Raw genomic sequence first — 20000 nt, forward strand, 5'->3', positions numbered from 1 at the left:
TGAAGAAAAGAGGGCAAGATTAGTGGGATAAGATGTTTCTCCCCACAAAACGAGGTGGTTTAGGATTATCAGATTTAAAGGGACACTTTAGAGCTACACAGTTAAGGTTCATTTGCATAACATAGGCAGAAGACTACAAATCAAATTAAGGAGAGAGTAGGATTTCTAATGCAGGCACTTAAGGAGAACAGTAACATCCACACAGAATATTATACTTACAAAGTAGCAGAAACTGTTTTGAGAACTAAGTGAACTTGTGAATGGATAGAGGAGATTTAACCAGTAGAGATGGCTTGCAAGTAGGATAATAGAAAATAGGCAAGAAGAAGCTGGAATTTATTAGAGAAAATTAACAAAGGAACCAACTTTCTGAGTGCAAATGATTAGGAAGGGAAAAGTCTTACAGTGGGGTGAGGCCAAGCATCAGCGTGGACTGCAGGTTGGATACTACCTTCCTTAACAGGGACTGATAAAATATAGACATAGAGAAAGGGAAAGGGGATGTTAAAAGAAATACCAGCTCTGGTTGAGTTTTTATAGTTGAGTCTAGAACAGAAGCTGTGGTAAAAACATGGGCTAATTAGTAGGGCATATAAAATAATGGACATCAACTATAAGAACTAATTTGAAGATGTTAGAAAACACTGAGAAATGAGAAAGGAAAGGCAATATAAAAAGCAAGAATGAGAATGTACTTGTATGGCTGTCAAGTACACCGTTAAATCTATAGGGTTTAGCATTTTGAAAGTCTTTGCAGTGGTATTTTATACCCCAAGTAGATTCCAATGAATTTTTCCACACGAGGAAAGCAAATGGGAAAGAGTGGGGGTATCCAGTTACATGCTTTTTGGGAAGGTAACCAGATGGTAGATTTTAGAAATTCCCTATGCGATATTTTGTCAAAAATATTGGGGGAGCAAATTATTTTAAGTAAGGAAATAATTATTTTCAGCTGAAATATAGAAAATGAATTGCCTAGCCATAGTAAGGACCTACTAAGTTTAACATTGTTGGCTGAAAAAAAATACAGTAGAAAATGGAAATCAGAAACCAAACCAACTATAACAGTATGTTATGAAGGACATAGGTGGGAACCTTAGAAAAATGAAGCGGAAAATTACATAGATATAAACCAAATCTATGGGAATGCTACGTACAGAGTACTATTCAGGAGGATGAGTGATATTTCAAGGATGGCAGGACTTAAGCGATCTGTGTAATGTTAAATTGAATAGTAATGGTTTAGAAAGTAATTATATGTGTATAATGTTTGAGAGGGAAACAAGATCTTTGTAATGGTTTGTTTTGTCTTTTGTAATTGAATGTGTTTTCATATCACGGCTATATATATTTTCTCCAAGTCTTTTTGGGTTTCTAATACCGTGATGGGAATGTACCCCATTCTTAGATCAAAGTATGATTAACGTTCATGAAATTAATATTGTTAGCCAAAAATGCTCTTTGCAGCAGCCACAGTCTGCCCAGAATTGGCTCCTTCTCCAATTCATACTTAGTTGCATATATCCGTAACATATCTAAATACAACTGTAAATTCTTTGCTATGAGACCCATTGCTCCTACCACTTTTGGAACTGTCTAGGTATCTTCTTCCACACTGCTATTGTCTCTGCCTACAGATCCTGATTTTTATGACATTGTATCTCTGTATGTAAAAGGGCGGCCATGGTGGTGCAGTGGTTAGCATTGTCGCCTCACAGCAAGAGGTTCTCCGGTTCGATCTGGGGTGCCTTCTGTGCGGAGTCTGCATGTCCTCCCTGTGGTCGCGTGGGTTTCCTCCGGGTGCTCTGGTTTCCTCCCACATCTCAAAGACATGCTGCAGGTGGACTGAACACTCTAAATTGGCCATAGGTGTGAGTATGTGTGTGTGTGTGCCTTCTGTGGAAGGTTGGGCGCCGGGCTGGCAACTCGACACTGTAAAACTCCACTGCCAATTATGAGCGGACAGGTGATCCACTGTGGCGACCCCTAACCGCGAAAAGCCGAAAGAAGTAGTAGTATCTCTGTATGTCTCTGTATGTAAAACACTGTAATCACTGGTTACAACAGTTTCAATGATCAGTGCTATTTTGTCTTCTTTTTATGGACTACTGTATCTGGTTTTCTGGCATCTATTTTTTGAACTGTTGGCAATGGATGATCCCATGTGATATCTTTATCATTCTCTATAATGCTTTGTGGCTCATCTTTCCACTGTTTCCTAGCTGCTTCAATTTTGTAATGCTTGCACAATCCCTAATACAGTAGTCTTGCAACATTGTTATACTTTTCAGTGTATAGGCCCTTTGCCTTTAGTGTATCACACCCAGTAACAAGATGTGTGAATCTTTCCAGTTCTGTTTTACAAATATTGCACCATGTCAGATCTCTCTCTTTCCCATGTCCATGTTTCTTTTTTATACCTTTCAAAAATCTCTAGTTTTTTTCTTTATATTTTCGCACTTCCTCGGTCACTTCTTCTTCCAAACAGCCCAAGGTTTCTTGGTCTGTATAATGTTTTTATGGAGCTGTTGTATTATTGAACATAAGCTTGCATTTGAAGCTTTTGACAGTTTTTCTTGTGCAAGTACTGTGCTAATATGTTTCTTTCATCTAATTTCTGTCTTAAGTTTTTGAATATCGTCTGCCTGGAAATTATGGGTTTCTTGCATAATAGTAACAATATATAATTTCTTCCTTATCCTCAGCAGTCCAGTCTATCAACTTTGTTTTTTTTTTTTTTTCGGCCTGTCAGATTTTCTGTTTTTTTCTTTTTGTGGACTACTACTTCATTTTACAACAGGGAGACATCCTACCCCTGTGTCTGGCCTAACCCCATTGTAGCAATGTTTTGTGACTCATGTCAGTATGTAATATGTGATATTAGTAAAGCTGTTTCAATTTAGAAAAGCCCTCTTGCTAATAATGTATCATTGCCAGTCGCCATTAGTAGTAAATGCTTTCATATTACCCATATTTCTGCTAAGAACTTTCATTTAAATGGCCTGTTCTACCTTGGAGTCGACTTCTGTCTTTAGTAAGAAAACAGTTATTAGAAAGCTGAGAGCTGTCCAACTCTTCTTAAATGATCACCATCCTGTGAGATAGCTTCATTCCTGTCAAATTCCTCTCAGAAGTAAACAATTGTTACAGGTTAAAAAGAGCATAGAAAGGGAAACTGTGGGATACTTATGAGCATCCATCTCTGCAGTGATGAAGAGGTCCTGTGCTAGGCCCAAGATGCAGCCCTTCCTTGAGGATATAGGAATGCCTTCTTAAGTCAGACACCGTCTTTAATTGTAACCTGGAAAACTGGATGGGCAGTTGTAAAGCCACCCTGGGTTTGGTCCCTCAAGCCAGAAACCAGGTACAAATTAGTCATGTCAATGGGTACCTATGAAATGAAGTGTGGTGACTAGGCTACTCATGGTCCTGTAGACCAACAGAGTAGTAGTACAATTTTGAGGAATCACTTCAAAGCAACTGTGAAGCCAGGAATAATGCCATATTAAAAAAAAAAAAAAAAAAAAAAATTTACAAAGCCAAGGGTAATGCCAGGCTCCAGGGAATTGAGTTCTCTGTCTGGGTTATTTGTATGCAAAATGTAAAGTTTAAAAACTACCATGCGAATGTAAGGCTAGTCTTTCTAAGATCATCGCTGATAAATCGCCTAGTGGAGTACCTAAGAACTTATGAGCGGAATGTGTAATGTAAAAATGTAATTTTTTTCTCTCCTGTTCATTTGCAATGAGAGTGATCGTCTTAGGGCTAAAGGGATTTGTTTTATCAAGGATCAGGGAATGTCTTTTGAAGTGTGCTGGAAACCAATCTTGCTGTTTGCTCTCGTTAATGTAGCAAACAAAGATGAAAGACCAGGAAGTCTCCTTCTGGTGGGATGTAATTGCTAAAATGGCAGATAAACATAATGGATTGCATGTTATGAAGACACTGGAGTGGATTCAAAGGGAAGGAAACATAACTGGATGCATACTGGCAAGTCTGTTGTGACCATGACAAGTAAAACTAGTTTTATTACTTTCTTTACATACATTGTCAGAAAAGTGTTGCCATGTGATGACCACTGGCTGCTAGGAAAAACACATTTATATATCTGTGTATACAGTGCTATGCCAAAGATGATGCTAGATGTTGATGATGTCTTGTTTGTGTGGACCTATCTGTGAGTAATAATTATTAATTTATAACACCTAAGGCTAATATTTCTTCAGTAATCAATAGCCAATGAGCGTATGGTATCTGGTCTGTATGAATCCTGTCTGTTTTATTGCATGTTGTTTTATTTCTCTGTGTGCTAACCCATGTATATTTTATTCTGCATTTGTATTATTTTCTTTATTATTTATTCTTGAGGCTTGCAAGCTATATGACACATCTCATTTTAGACTGTTAAGACCTAACTCTACCAGTGAAATATATGAAATGTATAAATGAGGAAAAAAGGGTTGAGGATGGATAGATGGATGGATAGATGGATTTATATTGGGCTTGATTTTGAGTAACCGGTAATTAGAGTGTCTCTAGCCTTAATCCAGGGAAGTGGCATTACTGCCATGGCAGAAAGATGTCTGTCGGAAGCTGAAGAATTCTGCCAGTCATCCAAAAGAAGTAAAAGTGTGTGTGTGTGTGTGTGAGTGAAGATAATACTTTGTGTACTTTGTGTGAATGGCAGTTACCATGAATTAAGAGGCACTGATAGACATTGATTCTCAGAGAGAACTTTAAGACAGGGGCCTGGGATTCCTTGGTCAAAGATGTAAGTGGCCTATGTACAGTCCAGTCTAGGTTTGGATTCTGGAAGTCCATACCTAGGACAGCAGTGCATATTCTGTGTATGCTGTTGGGGTCAGCTTGTATTTTGTGGATTATTTATTGAAATAGACTTGTGTGTACAGTGCTGCCTTTACTTCACCCTTGGGATTCAACCCTCACGGTTGCCAGTCATCTTGATGTCACATTTGTTATCTGATTGTCAAATCATAGGGAGTGGTGCTTAATACTGTCTTATTTGGTGGCAGTGCAGTCACTCTGTTATCACTGTAATGTCTGCTAGCTTGTCCCTTTTTCTCTCCCTCTCCATTCCAACCTTAGCACTGGTAATACCTAACTTCTGAATCAGAGACATCATCTCCAGGGACTACTGCACAGAATTTCCTTAATGGCCATCCTGTGGCCCACACCTTTATCCCTTCCAGGTCAGGTACAGTTGAATGAAGATCTGGTACTACTTTTATCTAAGCCACGAGGAGGATTGGCGTATTCCAGAAGGCAGCACATCAGGTGCACTTTTGCCAGTCGTAGTTTTACCTTGTGCTGCTGTACTTCCACCAAAATGTGGGGCTTTTTTTACATGATTTTTTTCTTTGTGAGTAATCAGTGTTTTATGTTTGGTGTTAGCTGGCTTTGAGGTTTTTTTTTTTTGAGAAATGGGGTCAGATTGATGTATATTTTTGTTTTGTAGAACTGCCCATGCAATTCAGATATGTGTCTATGTGCATCAAAATGCTGCAAATTGAGAAAACAAACATTTTTCACCCCAGAGTTTGCAGTTTTTTCCACAGTTTTGTAAGAGCAGAGTTGCTGTCTGTTTATGTCAGCTGTGCTGCTGAGCAATGCTTCTACCTAAATTACATTTTTTTCTTACTTTACTACTTTTTCCCACTCCCTTCTCTCAACTGCATTATTTTACTCCCTCTACTCTCTAAATTTTACTCCTCACCCTGATATTTAATATTTTTTCTTCCTCTCTACCAACCTGGTTTAATTACTAATGATATTTTAAGGTCTTTTTTCTGATGACATATTGTAAATTCACATTTTTATTTTTGTAATTCTTAGCTATTGTCACTGCTGAATCTGTATGAATTGTTAATTTTCATTATTTTATGTATATTTGTTGCTCTGTACTCTTGTTTCCTACATGGCATGAATGTATGGAAGTATGTACACAAGTGCTCATTACTGCTATGTAAACTCTGTTATTTTGTTCTTTGTGTGGAGCTTTTCTCCTTGGGTCTCCACTGAAAATGGGCCACCTGCCCAATGGACTAACCCGGTTAACAAAACACAAATAATAATAAATAAAATATGTAAGGGGGTGGTGAAGCCCCCAGAAGAGGGCAGGGTGCAAGGGGCTTGTTTCATGTGGAAGCAATGATTTTATTTTTATTTTTCTATTTTTTTTTTCTTTTTCGCTTATTGGGGGCTTTGGCAGGTCACTGTTATTTTGTTATTCTCTTTATAGCCATCATACATTGTTTCAAGTTTTATGTGTCTTACACGTTACAAAGTGGAATCATTTTGGTATATTTGTTGTATTTTTTCCTTGTTTGTGTATTTTTGTTTATCCTTTTTGTATGGCATGGCTTGTGGCTGAATTGGGTCCATGGATAAATCCATCTACCCGATTAACAAATCTAAAATAAATCCACTCCAGATCCTTTTTAGTGCCTAAAGAGGAGACCACTGTAGTCTCATTCTGGACCTTTTCAATTAGAACAGATTTTAAAAAAAAAACAAAACAGGTGATTATTTATTTGTTTGTTTGTATGTTTGTTTTGATGCCCTTTGCTGATCTACAGTGGTGACCATTTTAGGGCATTACTTGCCCTAGAAAATTACAAATGGTTTTAAAATAAATGATCACTACAGAAACGGTACAATGTAAAGATTTTGAAACTTGTGTACAGTTTGTGCTGAACAAGTTAAGTTATTAAGGCAGTAGCACAAAAGTAGATTTTACTTTCTTCAGTACCCGCTACCTAAGTTAATTTAATTGGATAAATGCAAGATTGTTAGTTAAGAGGAATGAGTGTTTGATGACCATTTTGTCTTTTCTTGGGTGAGTGGAGAAGGGCTCATACTACCAAATCAGCCATATCACCACCAAGACCATCTTGTGGACTTAGCAAATTTAAAAGTAGAAGCACTTCTGTGAGTTAAGCATTGTCACGCATTTGACCATTGCACAACTGGTCTCTGAATTATTCACTGTGTGTATTGTCTTATGAAGTTGTTTTTCTAGATCTTAGCATGAGAGGTGGTGATTTGGTTAATCAGACTGAAGGGGCAGAACAGAAATGGATTTTGCTTTTTAATGCTGAAAAACCACCAGGCTTAAATGGGGCTTTCATACTAAAGCCTTTTTTGAAGTCACGCTCTTTGAAACACTGAATGTGGATGTTGTTCATATATACATTAACAGGAATTTTAACAAGTGTCATCACATACTTTTATGCATATTTTATGTATTTTTTATATATTATTTATCTAACACATTTTTTAGATATTTTAGACTTTGTATAGGTTTTATATATACAATCACAAGAAGGATAACCTTGATCTATGTGAATTGAAATGGCAACTGTTGCGAAATTCAGTGGTTGAACCAGGTGTAAATGAAACTCTTTCTATATTGCCTGTTTTAAAACTTAGAGCATTGAATAGATAATATTTATAAAATACTTGTTGTTTATTTACAAAAGTATGTTTTATATTACAATACTTCTTATTTTATCTGTGTATTTGCTTTTTAAAGAAGATTAAGCAATTATCTAATTGATTAATTAATTAGACATTCCATTTAAGCTGTGAATTATGTTATGTTATTCTGATGAAGTCTTGGAATGGTCCAAGACGAAAGCGCTTAATAAATTTTGTTTGCTGTGCTATTTTGAGATTACTTTTATATGTCCATCTGCACTTTGAATGTTAGCCTCAGGGGTTCCTATCAGCAGACCCAAGACGCATGTTTTTGAATGCGCCTTGGTCGAACTGACAAAACCGAAACTGCAAAATATCAAAGCGGCATGTAAACAAATTCTTTCCCTGGGAAAGAATTTGCTTGGCCGCTTGGGTAATTAGCCGTTTTCGGCACTGTAGTGCGGTCTCAGAGTTGGTATATTTAAGTAGGGGGTCTGTGGGGGGGTGGGGGGTGGAAGGGCAAAGCCCCCCACTTAATCTCATGTTTTTATGTGCTTTCTTTTTTTTTTTTTTTTTTTTTTGTTGGAACAGCTGTTTTTTCCCTTGGAAAAAAATCGCTGTTCTGACAGTTCGGTTTCGTAAGCTTTTGCTTATATGGGGTCGATTAATCACCGTCCGCTTACCTAAGTGTTCGGTGATCTAATATAGACCGTAGCCTCAGTCACTGTCCATCTTGTGATTGTTTAAGAGTTGTGGTTCTTAGTGGAATTTTTTGCTTTTTTTTTGCATAGGTATTATATATGCTGAACTAATGTCTTTTTAAGAACTGCTTAATTGGTTTCAACCATGGTTTGGTTGCTGCAGTGTATAAATGTTGATTGTCTTTTAACAAGTTTGTCTGATGAAGCAATTAGCAGATCATGAAAGCACTTACCAGTATCTTTGTTTTGTTTAATAAATTATACTTTGTTTTCTAGCCTTGCAGGCTCGGTACCTTATTTGTATTTAGCTGCACTTGTTTTTTGATACTGTGCCGTATCGTGCGCCTGTGTACATATATTTGTTGGTGTTCCTACTTTTCTCATTCAGGACAAGAGCAAATGGCTGAGAGCATGGACATCGAACTTCCATATACGCCTAAACAATCTCTTAATATGGACATTGGTGTTAACCGGCTTAACCGCATCTTAAACATTGGTCAGAATCCTTTGTTGAATGCTGTAATTTCTACACAGTCTATCCCTAACCCAGAGGAAGGTAATGAGCATCTTGACTTCATGCATCACTTTAGAGAACTGGAAAAGAAACTTTATAAGTATAAACATTTACAGTGACAATGTTTACACTTAGAAGCCTACTTAAAATGTAAAGTAATACCAAGTGGACTTTGTGTTCTCAATATGTCTAGTTATGGTGATGCCTTTCCTGAATTACTAAGAAGGTGGCAGTTATTGAATTTGAAATTCAGCACAGAGTATATGAACTTGCTGATTGATTTTTTCTTGCCTCAAGAAAGGGAATTGTATAGAGATATTTTTAAGTTTAAAAGATGACATCACTACTAAATTTTCATCAGGGATAACTGGTGACAAAATAGATAGACTACATGAGAATATCTTAGCCTGGCTGAGAGAAACAGCCACATGAATGGAGAGCACTACATTCAATCATCTACAACCAGAACCAATCAGATAATGTCCAGAGATTACTGGAATCTCTGACATCAACGAGAACAGGAACATCGCGAGATATGAATTTGGCGGAACCTCCTCAGTTACAACAAAGCTACTAATTCTTCTACTCATGCTCCCACCACTTCTGGAATGCCTTATCAGCCTCCACAATCTTCTGCAAATGCAGCTACTTATAATTCAGAAGTGGGTGTGACACCACTCACATCGGATGCAGTTCCAGGCACTAGCGGCATCCATTTTTTAGCAGAAAAGACCACTCCAGCACAGTTTTCGCTACCAAAAGCTCTGCCTTATAGAAACAGATCACAGAGCACAGGCAGGAAAGGGAGAGTACAAAGACTTCAGAGTATGGACACCACGCAGCAAACCGTGAAGAAACGTCTGTTCTGAACACAGGTTTGGTGTTTAATATTTCTTCAGTTGAATTAATTGCAGCTCAGCTGTCTTTACTCAGTAAGGGATTATCATTTATCCCGGCTAGACGAGCAGACCCGACAGAAATGCTTAAAGACCTTATATCTTTGGGTAGGTCTTTAATATTAAAGATGATGTTTGAGGGCAGCACCCTACCTGAAACAAATCTATTTAAGAAACCAAGTACTTTTATTCCAGTACCGCACCCTACTGTACAAGTTTTTATTGATCTATGTGAGACATAGTTCCGTGAATTAATTCAGAAAGACACTAAAACTAACTTCTGTAATTTGACACAAGATGACATTGCTGCACTGAATGAGTTAAAAGAGATGCATTCAGTGGAAGTTAGACCCGCTGATAAAGGTGGTAGTATAGTAGTATTAGACAAAGACTTGAAAGTGGAACAGATGAAGAAACTACTTTATGATGTGACCACCTATGCATGTATTTTTAGTAACACTGTGAATGGTGTGATAGAGAAAGTTTTCATTTTTAGCTTTTGATTTATTGATGACCGGTCTAATCAATGAAGAACTTTTTAAATATTTTAATGTTGACCATTCACTAGTTCCAACTACATATGGCCTCCCAAAGATTCACAAGGACTTAGCTTGTCCACCATGCGACCCATAGTTTCTGGGAAGGGGTGGTGCATGGAGCTGTGATCTATTTTTGTAGAGAAAACTTTACATCCCCTGCTTGAAGAGTGTGACACCATACTCAGACACTAAATCTTTCCTAGAAAGACTATATGCCAGGTGTGTTAACATTGTAGATGAATATATGTTTGTTATGCTTGACACTGAGTCTCTGTTTACAGTTATTCCTAATGACTGGGGCATCGAAAGTATTAGAGGTTTTTTTGAATAGGAAAAAGTGTTTTTCGGATAATAAGGTGAACCTCATCTGTACATCTTTGGACATAGTACTGGAGAATAATGTTTGTGTTTTTGAAAAAGAGTTTTTCCTGCAGAAGGTCGGCGTGGCTATGGGTACTGCTTGTGCAAATAGCTATGCCAACCTGGCTTTAGTACAGTGGGAGATTACAAACATCCTACATAATAATGCTTTTTATGAACACATTCTTTGGTACGTTAGTTTTGTGGATGATTTGTTTTTGTTATGGCATAGTACCTTGGATGAATTGAAGTCCTTCATTGCTTATATGCACACTACCACTGGTTTTCTTAGGTTTACTTACAACTACTCATTTGATGACTTTGAATATTTAGATGTCAAACTTAACAAAGCGGATTTGAGAAGCGTATCCACGAGTGTATATAGAAAACCAACTATAACAAACATTTATATAAGAACAGCATGAACCCCAGCCATGTTACATGAGATGTACTTAAAGGCCAAGTTTATCATTTGATGAAGTTGCACAACAATGATTTAAAGTTACAGCTGGCTTTAGAATCCCTTAAGAAGGACTTTCTTAGTAGGGGTTATAAAGAAGCTGAAATTGATTTTTGTATATCTGATGCTTGGAATGAGAGGGCAGGTAGATGTAAGCCTTATTTCACTGAGAGGGTGGTTAGCACAAGTGCTAACACTTCTATACTGAACACTGATATTTTCAGGGTTTTTTTTGCAATATTCCAGTGACATTAACAGGTACTGTGATATTATTAAATGGAACTGGGGCATATTGCATACCATAGATGGGCCAAAATAAGTTATTGGTGAACCACCACGTGTCTCATTTAGAAATAATAAGTCTCGTAGGAAACATCTTTGTTACAACACCCAACAGTATATATGGCTGGGGCTGAATCCAGTAGACTGGGCACGTTCTCATGCAGGAGATGTTCTGCTTGTAAGTATATTTATTCTACACATGTTTATGTCCATCCTATTCTAGAGCTCAAAATAGAATTGGACTTTTATGCAGATTGTAGATCAATGAACATAGTTTGTTTTCTGCCACGTGTGTCATGCTTTCTATATAGGTAAGACAAACAGATGTCTAAAAGACAGAATACTTGAGCATTATAGAGACATTAACAATAAGAAAGATACAAATGCTCTAGCACAATATGTTATTTATTATGGTTCTGAACATAATTTCAGGTTTATGGTCTTACAAGTTCTAGATGTTAGCATGAGAGGTGGTGATTGGTTAATCGGACTGAAGGGGCAGAACAGAAATGGATTTTGCTTTTTAATGCTGAAAAACTACCAGGCTTAAATGGGGCTTTCACACTAAAGCCTTTTTTAAGTCATGCCCTTTGAAACACTGAATGTGGATGCTGTTTATATACACATAAACAGGAATTTTAACAAGTGCACACTTTTATGCATATTTTATATATATTATTTATCTAACACATTTCTTTAGTCATTTTAGACTTTTTTGCATAGGTTTTATATGATGCACTAATGTCTTTTCAAGAACTGCTTAATTGGTTTCGAGCATGGTTTGGTTGCTGCAGTGTATAAATGTTGGTTGTCTTTTAAAAAATGTGTCTGATGAAGCGATTAGCAGATCGCAAAAGTGCTTACCTGTACCTTTGTTTTGTTTAATAAATTATACTTTGCTTCCTATTCTTGCAGGCTCGGTACCTTATTTGTTTTTATTTGCACTTTTTTTTTTATACTGTGCCGCATCCCTTTGCTTGTCTACATATATTTCTTACAGGCTGCACCTAAAACTAGTGTTTTTGAGTGTATGGCTCTAACAGTTATTGGATATTAGGAAATAAAATAAAACAGATAGCAAAATTATGCTTTAGGTTTCATATATAATTAATGAGAACTGCTTTGTTTTATAATGCTATGTTTCATGTTCCTAAGCATTTTATTTCTTTATCTTTAAAAAGGTTACAATAGATATGACCCTCCAGTCCGGAGATCCTTGCTTCAAAACGTAAGTATTTCCAGTATACTCTGTTTCAGAATTGTCTGTGATTTCTTTCATCTGTTTGCAGTAATATATATATATAATATATATATATATATATATATATATATATATATATATAATCAATAAATCTATTTCAGCAAAAAAAGAGTCAGCATCTCTGGGCACACATCCATCTTGCAGTATCATCTGAGACTTCATGTGCTGAAGCTGAGAAGTTTATTGTTGGTAGTGTTTACCTGCTGAATATGTTTGAATAGTTCTTGTGCTGTTTTTCAGATGCCCTGCTGAAGTTTGTCACTTTAACCAGAATAGAACCCATACTTTTTTGTTCTTTGTGGAACTGATTGTTAACATAAATTATGTCACTGACCTGAGACTGATAGCATCTCTAAATGTAATGTTATTACATCTACTACAGGTACTTACAGTGGAACCTATCTCATTCAGAAATTATAAAATGTTTATACATTACTGTTCTCTTAACTTGATAAAACGTTGTGCTTGTGGTTATCAGCTTTATCAGTTTTTCATGCCGTAAGTAGAACAACAGTCAGACTGCTGTTGTGTAGTGATGAATCCAAAGGAGTGGGTTTCTAATAACAATCTCACCAGCCCTTGACTCCATTCCATGTGTTTCTGAGATGGTCATCATCCTCATAACATCTAATAACACTCTGAAGTGCACATAGTAGTGAAGAAAAATGCCATTCTTAGCTTAAGACAACTATAACCTAACTTGTGTTTACTGCTGTCTGTATCCTGGTAAGGATCATATCATGTGGCAGCCTTTTCTATCACCATTTCAATGCTTGGCAGATATTCTTGACTCTGCAAAGATGTATACGCTCTGTAAGTTAATTTGCTTTGCCTATGTGCAGTTGTACTTTGCTACTTTTAATATTAATCAAAACTGCAAAGGCCCTGTTGACTGTAGTGATTTGGTAAAAAAGCATAAAAGGTAGCAGTTTAAAGCTAATAACTGTACTGTACAGATAACACCTATATATCCGTATGTATACAGTATAATGTTAGCTGAATGGGAATCTTGAATCCAAATGGTGAGCTTAAAGAGACCAAACCATTACCTAATTAAAACCATGATATTCCTTTTCTCACCTTTGTAATCTATAGCAAACTGAAATGCAGCATGTATAAAATTGTTTTTTTTTTATCCATTTAGGAGGTATTATGTGGGAGATGATTCAGAAATAATATAATTTAACCTTTGTCCTAATGAGCCAACTTGACTTGCATTTATTTAATTTGATTTCACTGTTTTAGGCCTCCATCTACAGCTAAAACTATATCCATCCCAGGCCAGGATGTCTCCCTGCAGCTGGACTGTAAGGGGGAGGGCACAGGCAGCAGTAACATTATACAGACAGGGATTGGTACAGTCCGTCCAATCAAAAGTCGACCTTCCCCTCTAAGCTCAGGTAAGCAAAACCTTTGCATTCTCGAAATTTGAGCAGTGCTTGTTGTGTGATGTTTGTTCCTACTCTGTTGTGTATCTGAGGTGATGAGAGAAAATAAATGACCTTTTGAGGAGTATACAGTTAATGTTTGGTCAGTGATTTGGTCTGAGACATTCAAGTGCTGAAGATCAAATACTTTGCTGAAATTTGTTTTTAGTTGTGTTTACCTACTGAATATATTTGAACCATTCTTGTACTGTTGTTTACTTGCCTTGCTGAAGTTTGTTACTTGAATGAGAACAGAACCCAAAGTTTCTAGGGTTTTTGTGGAATAAATTATGGCAGTGACCTGAGGCTGTGGTAGCATTATCCTTAAATGTAATGTTATTACTCACCACTCCTGGTAGTTGCTCAGCAGTGGAACTTACACATTCAGAAACTGTAAAATGTTCATATATTACTGTGCTCTTGACTTGAAAAACCTTTGTGCTTGTGGTTATCAGCTTTATCAGTAATCCAAGTTTATGAATAGCTGTGTGTAATCCTTAAATTGTTTGATTTGGAACTCAACAATTGAATGCTGCACTGTTATAGGATGACTCAATAGTGTGTGCGTGCCACAAAAACAAACAAAAAAAACATGAAAAAATAATAATGCAGCAGGTCCGGAGTAAAAAAAAGTTGTAAATCCAACAGATGCCATTTATATATAACATTTAAAATAAATGTTTTATGTTTCTCAAACAAATCCATAAACAACAGATAGTTAAATAGATTTCTATGCTCATCACATCTTCATCAGTAACATCTGTCTACACCATGAATTATCCATTTTGTATTATAAAAAGGCACCAAGTGTCATTAATTAAATTAAAACTGTATACCAGAAATACATACTCACACACACACATATATATTTATTAATAAAATGTGAATGTGTATGTATAATATAAACATGAGCACGCACACACATGAACATATGTATGTGTGTATACATTATATATATATATATATATATATATATGTATACATTATATATATATATGTATATATATATATATATATATATATATATATGTATACATTATATATATATATGTATATATATATATATATATATTAAGTACAATGTAGTCAAACAACTTCAAATATCAAATAGGTCACATAAACAAAAAAAAAAATCCCCAACCAGCTTTGAACTCAGCTGGTACAGGGTTCATGGAGATGGGGAGAACAGTCAGAAGACTTAGAGAATTTATTGGCTTAACTTTGGATTTCTTGATTCTAAAAGTTAGCTACTTTGTTTGAAGAAGAGAGTATTGAACAGGGCAGATGGAGCCAACAGTTTTAAAAGCCACTAAGTTGTCAGTATACAAACTGGTTTTACATGGGAATTCATCTGAAGAATGTGAGCGTATGAAGATGAAAAAATAAAATCAGTATACACAAAATGCATCAGGAGGAGGTAGCTGCTATGGAGGGTTTAAGGATCGAGAGAGTCCCATCAAGATGGCCCACCTGGAAGGAAATGTGGCTATAAGATTCTAGGTAAAAGATAGTTCCAAAAGTTCTTATTTGTTCATTCATTCAGTTATTCTTATGTGGTAGTCTGAAAGAGTCCGTAAATGTCCACATTTTACATCAGGCTGAGGGTGCTATTTTTTTTTATAAATTATGACAAAATTGAATGGTTAGTCAAGTCAAATGTATTATGTCAAAACTGAATGATCAGTCAAGTCAAATGTCTGGTGAATTTAACAATATTTTATCAATGAAGTGCAAAACAGATATATTGATGAGAAAGTTCTCGTACCCTTGGTAAGTGTAAGCAGGGTCTTTGGAGATGAAACATTTACAAGCAGGGGCCTGGAAGATGAACCATTTATAGGTTGCCTGTGTACATAAGAGACATAAGTACCAAACCAGGAATGAATTTTTTGTCCCCCGTCCAGTTGTCCAAGTTTCACTTGAATTGGGTTAGGGAGAAACTCTGCTTCACATGGATGGGCAGCCTGTTCCAGAGAAGTAGTCTGTGGGATACATACCTGTCTGTCCAGCAGGTCCTATTTATATCACAGACAAGGTTAAGTCTTTAGAACAGGTAATTCTGGTGCTGTTTGTGGATATGGAGTAGATTGGATTGCTTTGATAAATACTGAAAGACATACTTCTTCACCTGCCTGCTAGCACATGAAAATACACATAGATGTTCTTTTTCCATGTACTGGCACTTAGATGAACAAACCATGGGAATAACATCAGGATTTGAACTTGTGATTATTATAGGGCTAGCCTAAAAGTCTCCTGCTGTGCCCTTACTCTGCTTTGGTGTCACATTGGTTTAAGAGAGATTTCATGTAGAGTAACTGATGTTTCCTCACACGTATACAGTGTAGATTATTATTTTTCTGACCAAGGTCCTGTTTTTGTTGTAGACTTTTGTCAAAGGTCTGCAGTAACAGAATGGAAAAGGCCAAGTTGTGCACTAAGCAGGTCACTTGGCCCATTGCCTTTGTTCAGGCATTCCGGTGGCAAACATCTTTGTATGTGTAGATATTTTTTCATTCCAGGAGGACAGTTGTTTTCCATCAAATCGGTTTGTGCTCAATGCCTTCAAACCAGGGGTAGTTTTATCAGGCATCTAAAACAAAGTAGTTCAAGGCTGACAAAAATTTCTACTTCTGATGGCTACATTAGTCAGGCAGATTAACTTTAGACCATCTAAGTGCTTTATTGGGTTAGACTTTCAGACTGGACGAACATGTGATCTGCTTCTTGAAAAAAAAAATTCCAAAGGGAATCTTGGATGACGTCTGCAGTGGTGTCTCTCTTCCCATTAATAAAACGTTATTTTGGATCGTAGCTGTTAGTACTACATCCACACTGGTTTATGCTGGTTCAGTACTGTTAGCATTACAAGACACTTGTATTTTTTTTCAGTGTAAGGAGAATTTACTATGAAATTAGCCCCACATGTGCACCTTGCTGTAAATGAAGGATGCACCACTGCATGGAGCTTGAGATTTTTTTGTTGGCCTTTTTCAGTTACTGTGTCTCAGAGAGTGTCTCAATCATGGGATCTGTAGGAGCTGGCCTGATATCCATTGAGAAATTAAAAAAAAAATGAACCCTCTATTTCTTTTGTGCTGTCCCCTAGAAATGTTGAAGGTTTCTAAAAGCTCTCATTCTACGACCTTTAGCTTTGTTATTTTATTTCTGAGGATGATCTGCACAAATCTCTTTGAATGCTTTACACTGTGGCATATATGGGCAGCAAAAAGGCAAATGATCGATCTAATTGGTCTTCAATTCCGTGAATCTAAATCAATGTGAGCCTTTGTAGTTTCATATAGCCTTTTGATTGTAACTTTCTAATGGTTGTGATGCATGGCTGTATTTTTTTTCTTTAACAAGGTATCACTGGCTTCAGCTCTGTTGCACTCCCAATGCCTTCACTCTTGCTGAAGTCACTGCATATGCTATAGTGGACTTGTGCACCAGATAAGCAACCCCCTTAGCTGGATGGGAGAATCTTCTAGCCATTGGGTTGTTAATTTTCCCATGACTGGGGAGTGGAGTAGAGATGCTGCAGCCATCATCCAGTAATCAGCTGGTGTTTTTATCTATACTCCAGCCATCCCCAGATGTGTTGGCTTACATCAGCAAATGGGCATGTGGTGGCACCCAGAAGGAGCTGCTGCGACCTACATGGCGACATGCCCATTTCCTGAGCGTCTACCTTAAAGTACAATGCCTGATCTTACCTGAGCCCTAGTACCGCCACCTGGACTTTTGTTCCTATACCCTGCAACTGGAAGAGGCATTCCCCTTTCACCTGTCATTGGTCATTCTGTAACTCAGGCCAGGAGTCAAACCTAGGTCATATGGGCTGCAGTCATGACCTCATCTCTCTGCTCCCCAGAGTCGACTGTACCTTCTGTTTTAATGACTCAATCTTGTTTATATGTCTGTGTTCTGTTGAACTACAAGTTAATGATGCTGGAAGGTGTATCATAAATCGTTATCACTTTACTTTTTTCCAGAAGGTAATTTTACAGTTTGCTACTTGATGTTGTGAAATGTTAGATATAATTAAATACCCTTTGTATACTTTGCCTTGTACTGGGTCTGTACATATGCATTTCATGCTATGTATGCTTTATTCTGTGTCTGCCTTTTTAATAAGTTATCAAATAAATAAGCAGACAAGCAGGCAGTCTTTTTGGCAGAAGCTAAATCAGGTTTATTTGGGAAGATTGAAAGAGTGAGCCATAGGGAATTGTTATTTGCAGGAAGCAAGGTGGACTTTCATTTCAACAATGCCTCCAGGAAGAGTACAAAAAGTGCCCTCATTTACAGAAGTATTCACTTGTAGTGTCAGATTGCTGGCATATCCACTGGAGCAGTTAAGGAAGGCAGAGAGAGGGAGAAATAAAGATGTTATTACATTTTTTGGGTAATCGGTTTAAATGTTTCACCTTACCTGCAGAGAGGAGAAGCTGGTCTGGTCATCACCCTCACAGCCAGTCATATTACACTAAAAGAGAAAACACTAGGAGATTCCCTCAGTTGCAAGTCCCAGCTGTCTCCTTGTGCTGAGGAAAATGGAGGCCTATTTAATGAAGATCTTCTAGGAGTGGAGCACAACGGAGAATGTCCTTTTCATTGTACAACAAAATGTAGTTCTACCCCATGGAAGGGCAGAGTGGTAGCAGATGCCTTCTGTCTGTTCACTGATATGGAGGATATTTGTACACTTTTCCCACCTTACCTCCTTTTATATATTTGCTAGTAAAATTCAGAAAAGAAAGTCCAAAATTATTCTTGTTACACTTTCTTAGCTGAGAAGGGAGAGGTTGCAGCTTCTCAGGTTTCTGGCAATACGAGAGTCCATTCAAGTACAAAGCAGAAGTGCTCTCCTCATTTTGGGTGAAAACAAGCTCCACATTTAGGCCTGGCTTATGCTTAGATCCTGTTATGCACCAGGATGTTCAGGCTGAAGTCTTAGAGGTTGTTGAGGCTGCAAAAAAGCCTTCACTTCTCAGGTGTACCCAGCTAGATAGAAGCGATTCTCTAAGTTTGTGGGTGATTTTTATCTCTGTCAAACACCATTTGAAGTGAGTCTATTTTATTAAATGTCCAGGGCCCATAGGCCTCTCATTTCAGAGCATTATTAACCTCACTGAAAACAGAAATTTGACTCGGTGCAGACTTTCTCAGGAGTTCTTTATTAGGTTTCGTCATCATCACTTGTCTTTGAAGACTCGTGTTGTGACATAAGACTTCATTACTGACAGGCTTACCCAACCACCATTGTATGTGCTAGTTCAGTGCATCTGAAACACATGTCCTAGGAGACAGTAACTGTTTGAAATTCATAGCTTCATTAGTGTGAGTCCTAGAATAACAAGATTGAATGGACAATAATGCATATTTACTTATACTAAGTCCAAGATTGCGGTTACTTGGAATATTCCCATTTCTTCAACATACAGTGATCTCAGTTTGTATGTACAAGTTCATGAAATGTGAGGAGCTTTCCTTCTGCATTGGGGGTTATCCAGGGGGCTTACTCCTTTTAAAATACAACTTTAAAGAAGTAAAACTATGTTTGACTTTCTCTGTTCTGTGTATTCTTTTTTCTTTCATAATTCTGCTAAGCAAAAAATAGTCCTTTTTGGTCCTCAACTTGGAACTGAGGGTACAGAAACATGACCTAGGTGGCTCCTGAGATTTAATAGTTCAGATTGCGGACCTTTTCTTTGGTGGAGCAGCACCAGGATGTAGCTGAGCCAGCCATGGCTGCTCTCTGGACAGCTTCTTCACTTGTCTTGCTTAAATGTTTCCCGGTAGGTCTGATAAATTGAGAATGTTATGCCCTTATTTATTTGTGTTTGACAGGTGGGTAGTTTTGCTGCTTTATAACCCTTGATTCTGTTGTTCATTTTCCAGCTGTGGTGCTGTCTATGTAGACTTTGCATGTTCTGTCTCTGTCTACATGGATTTTCTCCATGGGCTCAGATTTCATCCACTTCCTGAAGACATACGAGTAAACAGGCAATGCTTAAAACTATCTTTATATACATGTGAGTTTGAATCTGTTCTGAGATAGACTGGCATCCACTCCAGTGTCAGTTCTTGCCTTTTGCCCATTGGTTGCAGTGTAGGCTA

General features: G+C 37.2%; 1 protein-coding gene across 1 annotated transcript in view; it reads left to right on the forward strand.

Moving 5' to 3' along the window:
• The window catches only part of FAM102A (family with sequence similarity 102 member A), a 770447-nt gene that overhangs the window by 625328 nt on the left and 125119 nt on the right, over nt 1-20000 (forward strand). Inside the window, exons 5-6 of the mRNA XM_044058679.1 lie at nt 12371-12417; nt 13696-13850. Of these exons, the coding sequence (XP_043914614.1) occupies nt 12371-12417; nt 13696-13850 (202 nt within the window). The remainder of the gene's footprint in view (nt 1-12370; nt 12418-13695; nt 13851-20000) is intronic.

This window comes from Protopterus annectens, chromosome 16.part0 (genome assembly GCF_019279795.1).
Source record: "Protopterus annectens isolate FY-2018-M chromosome 16.part0, PAN1.0, whole genome shotgun sequence".
NCBI lineage: Eukaryota > Metazoa > Chordata > Ceratodontiformes > Protopteridae > Protopterus > Protopterus annectens.